Genomic DNA, 8,723 nt, shown 5'->3' on the forward strand with positions numbered 1-8,723 from the left:
TCTTGGTACAACCTGGACAGGTGTGTAAAAGAGAGTGGGCTTTATGTCATCAATGGGAACCAAATTAGTCTATTTCCATTTCATGCATCTCCAAATGCCCCATCGTATGTGAATTCTAATTAGTTGTGCAAAAAAAGTTCCACGTGTTACATAAACTACAAGTAAGCTTTATCATATTTTATGCATTGTAGTTGCAGGGAGGCTCAGCTACGCATCATTTTGCACATTCACACACGCATTGGCACATTCAGTGCTTATGACTTGAATAGATTTTAGACCACAGCATGACAGTAATTGTTGGGACAAACTCCAGAAGTTAACAAGTAGGAGATACATATATAGGTTCTTAAATTATAGAAGTCAAGATAATACAAGGCAAAACTCTAATTCAATTTAACAAGTGAGAATCCAAAATTATATGACCTACACAAAACTTCTTTCTCCTTTTCTTTCACTCAGGACAGAAGGAAGTTCAAACAAAGATCAGTACTCAACCTGATTAATCATAACAGAATCTAAGCTTTCCCATTGTTGAACATCTTACTTCCATCATCAATACCTTGGAGCTGCACCAGAAAAACCATAAAGTCTCAGAAACTATTACCCCCAAAAATGGGAAAGCCAGCCACATATATATGTAAACGGAAAAAATGTCTATAATTTTTACATATAATTCATAGTGATCCAAACTACATATAGTGCACATTTAACTTTGGAAAAAGGGATCTAGTAAAACTGTGTCAGTCAAAGACTCAAAATAGCAAAAGGTAATTTCAAACTCTCATACTATTTACAGCAGTAAGTTAATAATTAGTCATTAGCCTACCTCCACCGACTGTTGCTTCAGGCAACCGTTCAATTGAGTACTTGTGCCGAGTAATATACATAATTGGTACACCGGGAACCTGCCAGTAAATAAGCAACCTTATATATCAGAACCCAGTTTCATGTAATATTGGACTCCAGTTTTGTGATACGGTATCAAGCCATTATTAATAGATCATACCTTTCGGATCCTTCGCTTCAAATCTCGATCACATGTAGCAACAATGTAGCATTTATGCTGTTTCCAACAAAATAGTTCACAAATGTTACCAGAATGAAAAAGAGCTAAACACAACAACAAACTAAATTTACAATTGCATTCATCCGGAAAGAGCCCAAAAATTACAAACATAATAAATAATACCAGAGCAACATGACTGCAGAAAAGAAAATTTCCATTTGTTCAAAACAACCCAAATATTCTGACAAAAAACTTTAATCTAAACATAGTCTCAGTGACTGAGAACAACGCATAAAGTTAGGAGTGTGCAAAAAACCAACGAACCAAAAAAACCACTTCAAACCGACCGAACCGATGCAAAAATTTTGGTTCGGTTTTAGTTCGGTTCGGTTTCGGTTTTATTATATAAAAACCGAAAATTTCATTTCGGTTTTCGGTGGCAAATTCTAATAGACCGAACCAACCGAACCAAACTGAAATATATTAAATAAAAATTTGTACAAATTATTTCTACAATGTTCCTGGTATCCTAGCAGCAAGGACACACGCTTGTCTCCGGTCAGCCCAGGTTCAATCCTTACTAATAGCCTTTTTATTTTATTTTTCCTCTCCTTATTACCAAAACTATGTTGTTTTGGGGTTTGCTTTATAACCCTATTAATCCTATTTTCAGCATTAACATCACTTTCAACAGAAGCCGTTCTCTTCTCCCCTTTCCCTCTCCAGTCATTCTCTTCCTCCCCATCTCTCTCTTTCTGTCAATGGCTGTGTAAAGCAGCATCCAAGGTCGACGGGTACTGTCAATGTCATTCCCGTTACTCCATCTTCGAATCCTGGGTTGCTGCCTCTTCCGCCGACTCTGCGTCGGTCAATTTCTGACCCATCTCTGTCTCCAGCGAAGACCTATTCAAGGTCCTCGAGTTCTGGGGATGTAAGTGTGGATTTGACTAAGGAAGACACTCCCAACTCCAACTCCAGTTCCAAGGTCTATACTTTTTCTTATTTTAGGTTCTTGAATTTAATGTGAAAAATTGTAATCTTTTCATGGATTGTGAATATATTTTATTGACTCTGTTTCTCTCTCTCTCCATCACACTGCCATTTCTCTCTCTCTATCACATTGCTTCAGTACGCTTCTTCGCCGTCCTCTCTCTTTTTTTTTGGTTTTGTGTTTGCTACTTTGCTTGGTGCTTGGTGTTTGGGTGGTGAGAAAACGTGGGAAAGCAAAGGGATTTTCTAGGTTTGTTAATATTTTCTGGGTTTCTGGGTTTGTTAATATTTTCTGGGTTTGTTAATTTTTTTTCTTTGTTTGCTATCTTAGAAAATATATAAGGAAACCGAAAAAATCCACCGAAATCGACTGAAACCGAAATCCAACCGAAACCGATTGATTTCCAATTACTTCGGTCGGTTTCGGTTGAGAATTTCACAAACCGAAAATTTCAGTTTCGGTTGGCCAACACTTAGAAAACCGACCGAAATTGAACCGATACATCCCTACATAAAGTGAAGACCATAATGGAAATGAGGCCTTTATTTTGGACTAATAATTGGTTTTTTTTTTTTTTTTTTGGGGATAATATAGACAGAAGACATAGGGGATGGGGAAGGAGGGAGTGGGAAGATAAGACTTACAACACTATTACTTAAAAAAGGGCCTAAACTTTGTAAGTACTAGCCAAAATTTCCATATGTTCAAAACAACCCAAAACTTCCATCTGTAAACCTCGTCTATTGTGACAAATAAAAATTTCAAACGCAGTATGTGGTCTCCAAATTAAATGGACCAAGTCACCTGAGGAATGATTTAAACACAACTCTGATGAATCCTCCTTAGTTAATCCTATGCTAACAGAAGGAAGGGGTTTAGCCAGAGATACTCAGGGGAGAGTTATAAGTTACTATAGAGCTGTTGTTGGCACTAGTTTAATGGCAGAGATATGCATTATGGGTACCACAGCCACAGAAGGTGAGGATACAGTGACATTAGTGGGCAACTTACAAATCTAACAATAGGCTGCTATGTGCTGTCATGGATGACTGCAGGTGTTTAATACAGCTTTTTAAGCAAAGAGAGGTGAAGCATGCATATCATTAAGTCAACAAATGTGATATGCCCTTGCCAAATGTGGATGCACCAAGTTTAAGAACTTTTTCATTCATCACATTCCAACTAATGTTATTGTTTCGTTATTTCCTACCAATTTTTAGGCTGTATTTCAAATGATCCATAACCCATTCACTGTTTGATAAATATTGTTGAAATGAAGCTGATATTACTATAAGACTGAAAACACTTGTATCAGTCAGTCCATAAACATTATAGCAATTTGATATCCAAGAAACAAGGACATTGACATGGCTTGGGTATTCTGATGCATAATTTTAATAGTGTGTCATTCTTAGTCGTAAAATTAATTGAAACACCCCCATGCTGATCTATTAACAAATCCAGCGAACATTTGAGAACGAATATGGGTTCTGACAACCTATTACATTTATTCAATATCATTACTGTAAGTTTCTCTAGTATTCATTCTAATAACATATTCTTTGGGGTAAAAAAAAAGGAGCACCTTCAATTTCAAATCACAGTTCTTTTATGTCTGTCAAATCCTTGGGTCAATTACACCAACCTATGACAACTCATGCGCCCTAAAGAACTTAGACAAGATATTATTTTTACAAATATTATTTTCTGCAATCCCTGCAAATTAAGGTATTTTGAGTCTAAAATTTTCAAGGAGATCCTAAGTATCTTAGGTTTTATTTATTAATACATGTTGTATTGTACTCAAAAGTCAAAACAGGAAGTTGATAAAAAAATGCTGTGTTTTGAGTATTGAGGCATGTAGACCTAGTTGTTCTTTTCTTCCTTTTCTCTTCTCTTTTTACTTCTACACTTTCTTGCAGTACTGTTTATGATACTGTTCACCCATACTGTTTATATCCACTGTTCGTGGCCATTTCTTTACAGATTTAATTTCCGTTCTTCTTACCTCTTTTTAACCCAATCAAATCTTTTCTCTTCCCTACAAAACCCTATTCAAAGTTATAAACCCTAGATCCACAAATCCACAAATCCACTTAAACCGTAACCCACCACAAGCCCAAGTAAACATCCCCCAGTTTGTCCTACATTGATTAGATGACAACTTTAATTCCTTCAGAAATGGTAGGATCATTGCCGTAAGAAGGTTATATCCATATCATCTTGACTTGTAAAATCTAATCTCCTTAAAGGTCATAGTGCCATTCTAGTACAAGGAGGTAAGTTCCTAAAATTTCCTCAAATAAGAATTATCCCAAACCCTTTCAAGAAGCAGTTAACTGTATAACCTTACATCTTATCATATGGACCTCACATATTTTTGGAGCATTTAAAAAATTCTTGGAGAAAGCTTAAGTTTGTCAGACATTTTAAAAATGGGAAAATTGATACTATTACTAAATATGGGTGATGCACACAAGAAATTTCACATCAAATTAATTCAAATCATACCTCTGTAACTCTATCAACAATACAGTCATCAGCATAGGTCCCTTTATGAGTGCAAATTAGTCTTTCAAAACGAGGATCCTTAGCAATCCTGTACCAAAATAAGTATAAAGTACAGTACTCATTAGCTGATGATCATCACTGGTTGTATCTTCAATTGTTTACTTATTCCCAAAAAATAAACATCCTAGGTTATCAGTATACAACGAGATTCTCAATATCAAAATCTAATTGAAAAAGAGCGGAACAACGCTAGTTTATGACCCATTGATGCATGAGAATGGCCAAGAAACCATGCAAGGTTCAGAATTTTATTGCATAACCAATTTAATTAATAACTTACTTTTTTACTCTTTTTCCTTTTGATTGAATAGATTTCATTCATCCAAAAGGGGAAAACTGAAATCAACTTGAATGAGAACCATTCCATAAAACAGTAACATTTTTTTCTTAAATAGCACGTCATAACACAATAAGAATTCTCATTTCTCACTCAGATTACAAATATGGATATCTAATATTTTAGTTATTAAAAAAAAAAATATTGATAGCTAATACTATTGGATATGGAATTAAACGAACAAAATAGTACACAGAGTATATTGAATAAGATCCACAACTAATCCTATTCCCACATACACATTAACACATGCATCCAACAAATCTTGATCCTCTTCATACTAACATAGATAAAGAAATGTGAATGACAATCATAATTTTTTTTGGGCTAAGTAGACAACAAGCATAAAACTTTATTGGGAAAGATTGCAGAGTGAGTAAAAAGCATGGGAAGATACCTCAAAGCAACTCGATATTTCTGACCTAGCTTCTCAAGCTCTGCCATCACACATTGCGTGATACAAGGAGTGCCTTCAATCCACAAGGAAGGTGGATTCAATAAAATCATAATTTAAAAATAAAAATAAAAGATCCTCATTTTATTCCTTAAGCATTCTCATGGACATCCACACAACCAAGCATAATATTTTGATAAATATCATTAAGCAACCAACACATATTTAAGTGTTTGCCAATGATACATGGCACTCAATGCTCGTAATAAAACCACATTAACAACTATGTTGAACTTAGGATACCTCATCAACACAGCAAAACAATTCTTGCAGCAAATTATAGTCACATCAAATTGAAGAAACCAGTGATTCTAAACTCACATTTTGCATATAGGCAGTCCATCATTCCCTTCTCCAAGTCCAGCTACACAACAATGAAAGAAATTGCATAAGTTAGGATTGTAATGCAAAGTTACCGAGTCAAAGTACAATCAAGTTATTATTTTTATCCATGCTTCCAGAACATATCCTTCAATGCATTAATGGGAAGAGAACAAGCTCTAGAATTGAATAAGGATTTCTATCTCATTCTTAGATTTTTTCCTTTTCAATTGGTAATTACACACATTCAGTGAGTCACGAACAATAAAAATTTCTCTCAAATAATGCATTTATATGAACCAAACCCATTTAAAATAAAATGGAATAAAACTACTAATCACTCACTTTATTCTGGATAGAGAAATTGATGAAGTTGGTATCTACCAAAACCCGATATGGTGGTCCCAACGAGGTGTTGTAATTGAAGAAAAGTGCAGATGAAACCTTCGGCCTATATGACACAAAATTAAACACATTACAACACAATATAAACCCTTACAAATTCCGAAGCTCCTATACCCAAAATTTAACACCAAAAATCTATATACACACACACACACACACACACACACACACAGACTTTTATAAGTACTTACTAAATTCAAAGGAAAACTAGATAAATAACAATGATAAACAACACAATAAGGCTTACACATTTCTTGGGAGCTTCTTTTCGTTGTTATCATTCTTTTTTGGGTCCAAAACCTGTTGTTTGTAACTGAATCCAGTACATAAAAGCAAAAATTACTACTGATTAGATAATCATATAAAAAACGTAAGTGAAAAAAAAAAAAAAAGACTTACTTTTTGATGGATTTTTTGGTGACCATTTTTTTCATGGCAGCAAATTTGGGACCTTTCTTCGCTTTCCCCATCTCTTAGGATGAACAGCAGAACAAACTAAGATGAAGTTATTCCTGGTCCAAACAACAGAGAGAGAGAGAGAGTGAGTCCCAGAAACCTGTCTGTAGGCCTGTTCAGATTCTGCCCGCAGCCGACAAAACCGGCCTGCACCGATCCGAACCGCACCCTATAGAGCTCCACCGGAGGTGTATGGCGCGGTGGTCGGAGGCGATTTTCAAATAACGACGACGGCCGGTGCGGCGAGCGGTTGTGGAATTTGCATTCCGATGAGCAACCGAACCGACCGCCTCATATATATATATATAATATTTAACATATACATAAATGATTTATAATCAAGTTTCAGTTTTAAGAAATTTCCACAGAGAGAGAGAGAGAGTACCTGCGCAATGTGATTGAGAGGGGGGAGGCGTGAAAACTGAAAACAGAAACCCTGAAAGGGAGAGTGAGAGAGGCGTGAAAGGTGAAGGAAGAAGAAGAGGAGGATAAAACAGGGTTAAGCTAAGTGATTATAAAACGACGTAGTTTCATTAATTTTTTTATTTATTAAAATCTAATATAAAAGGATGTCGTTTTGCATATAATACTAATATTAATTTCAACTTCAAAACGACGTCGTTTTAGCTGGAGTCCAGGTTAAATTCTGAAATTTCTAGTTTAGACTTTAGATCAATTGATTCTCTCTCTCTCTCTCTCTCTCTCTCTCTCACTACCACCGTTATCTGTAGCTCGTCGCCACTGCCATCTGCAGCTCCCGGCCACCGCTGTCAACCACAACTTGATTCCACTGTTTTCCAAGTTTCCTTCTCTCCTCTCTGCTCTTTATCATGGTTATTATGTAGAAATTTTTAGAGAATGTTTTGAAGCTCAATTGTCAATACTTGGTTACTATGCTTTCTACATGTATGTGGAATTATATAATGCTTAAGACCTTGGCTACTTATCTTCTCCTTGCTATTTCTTGAAAGATTGTAAATTTGTTTGAAAAATTTGTGTGGGTATTAGAGAAATATTTTGAACACATTTGTTTGTTAATATTTGAGTTTTTTGAAATTTTTGTGTGGGTTGTTTGATAAATCTGATGTGATTTTTTTTTTTTTTTTTTTTTTTTTTTTGCAAAACTATCATGTTAGTCCTCTCATTCAAGTTTGAAGCAAGTACACCTCAAGTTCTAAACCTGAGTTGTATTAGTCTTTTTACTAACGGCCGTTAATGGTGTTACTTACATAGCTAAAAGAACAATAAATTAAAGGGTGTTTGGATTGGGAGTATCTCACAACTAAAAATCATAACTCAAAACACATAACTCATTTCTCAAAACTCATCTCACTCAAAACCCAAAACTGAAAATTTTAGTTTTGCTCCAATATCTCAAAATCGTGCCTCATATCTCATTTCTCAACTTTTTCACTTTTTGGTGGAGCCCACAACCTACACAGGTCAAAAGGTTGGTTTTCTCCTGCGCGTCCTCTTTTCTATCCTTTCAAAAAATTGTTATGTCTTCTTATCTCCACACACACACACACACCGAATGTTAAAACTGGGTTTTGTGGTTTTTTGTTTTCCTTTTCCTTTTCTATACTTAGACTAGATTTTGTGGTTTTTTCTTTTCTTTTTCCTTTTCATTTTCTATACTTAGGGTCCGTTTGGAGACAGTTGAAAACTGAAAACACTGTAGTAAAATAATTTTTAAATGTGTGAATAGTACCGTGGGACCCATTTTTAATGAAAAAGTTGCTGAAAAGTGATATTTGTGGGTTTGTGAATAGTGCACTGTTCACAGTGGAAAAGTCAACATTTGCGACTACTGTTCATGAATAGTGCATGAACAGTAGCCACAACAGCTCCTGAAACGCTGGAAAAAAGAAAAAGAAAAAGAAAAAAGGTCTGAAACGTGAAATAGAAAACACAGACGTTACTTTCATTGCTATCCAAATGCTTAATTAGACTAGGTTTTGTGGTTTTTTCTTTTTCTTTTCCTTTTCTATACTTCTACCTCCATGTTATAAACTAATCAAATACATAAATAAAGAGGCCTTAATTGCTTTAATAGTGATATCTTCACATGCATATTGGTTATATATATCAAATACACAAATAACCTGTGCATTATTAACAATGCTTTGACATAAATAAACTAATCAAATACATAAATATCAACATTCTAACATAACCTATG

General features: G+C 35.0%; 1 protein-coding gene across 1 annotated transcript; it reads right to left on the reverse strand.

Moving 5' to 3' along the window:
- Positions 1–316: 316 nt before the first annotated feature.
- LOC112011804 (uncharacterized) lies at positions 317–7,057 on the reverse strand. Its single transcript, XM_024044140.2, has 10 exons — positions 6,927–7,057; positions 6,485–6,597; positions 6,333–6,398; positions 6,026–6,131; positions 5,681–5,723; positions 5,303–5,375; positions 4,509–4,596; positions 1,007–1,063; positions 827–905; positions 317–566 (listed from the first exon to the last, which is right to left on the reverse strand). Exons 2-10 carry the CDS (start codon positions 6,553–6,555, stop codon positions 553–555), a joined length of 597 nt encoding a protein of 198 aa, XP_023899908.1. The 5' UTR covers positions 6,556–6,597; positions 6,927–7,057; the 3' UTR covers positions 317–552.
- Between the last annotated feature and the right edge of the window lie 1,666 nt (positions 7,058–8,723).

Source organism: Quercus suber, unplaced genomic scaffold (assembly GCF_002906115.3).
Source record: "Quercus suber isolate HL8 unplaced genomic scaffold, Cork oak 2.0 scaffold_548, whole genome shotgun sequence".
Taxonomy (NCBI): Eukaryota; Viridiplantae; Streptophyta; class Magnoliopsida; order Fagales; family Fagaceae; genus Quercus; species Quercus suber.

Coding starts and splice junctions, on each gene's coding strand:
- LOC112011804 (XM_024044140.2), bottom strand. CDS start 6,555: ATGGGGAAAGCGAAGAAAGGTCCCAAATTTGCTGCCATGAAAAAAATG. Junction 6,399..6,484: donor ACCAAAAAATCCATCAAAAA/GTAAGTCTTTTT, acceptor TACTGGATTCAG/TTACAAACAACAGGTTTTGG. Junction 6,132..6,332: donor AAGAAGCTCCCAAGAAATGT/GTAAGCCTTATT, acceptor TGTGTCATATAG/GCCGAAGGTTTCATCTGCAC.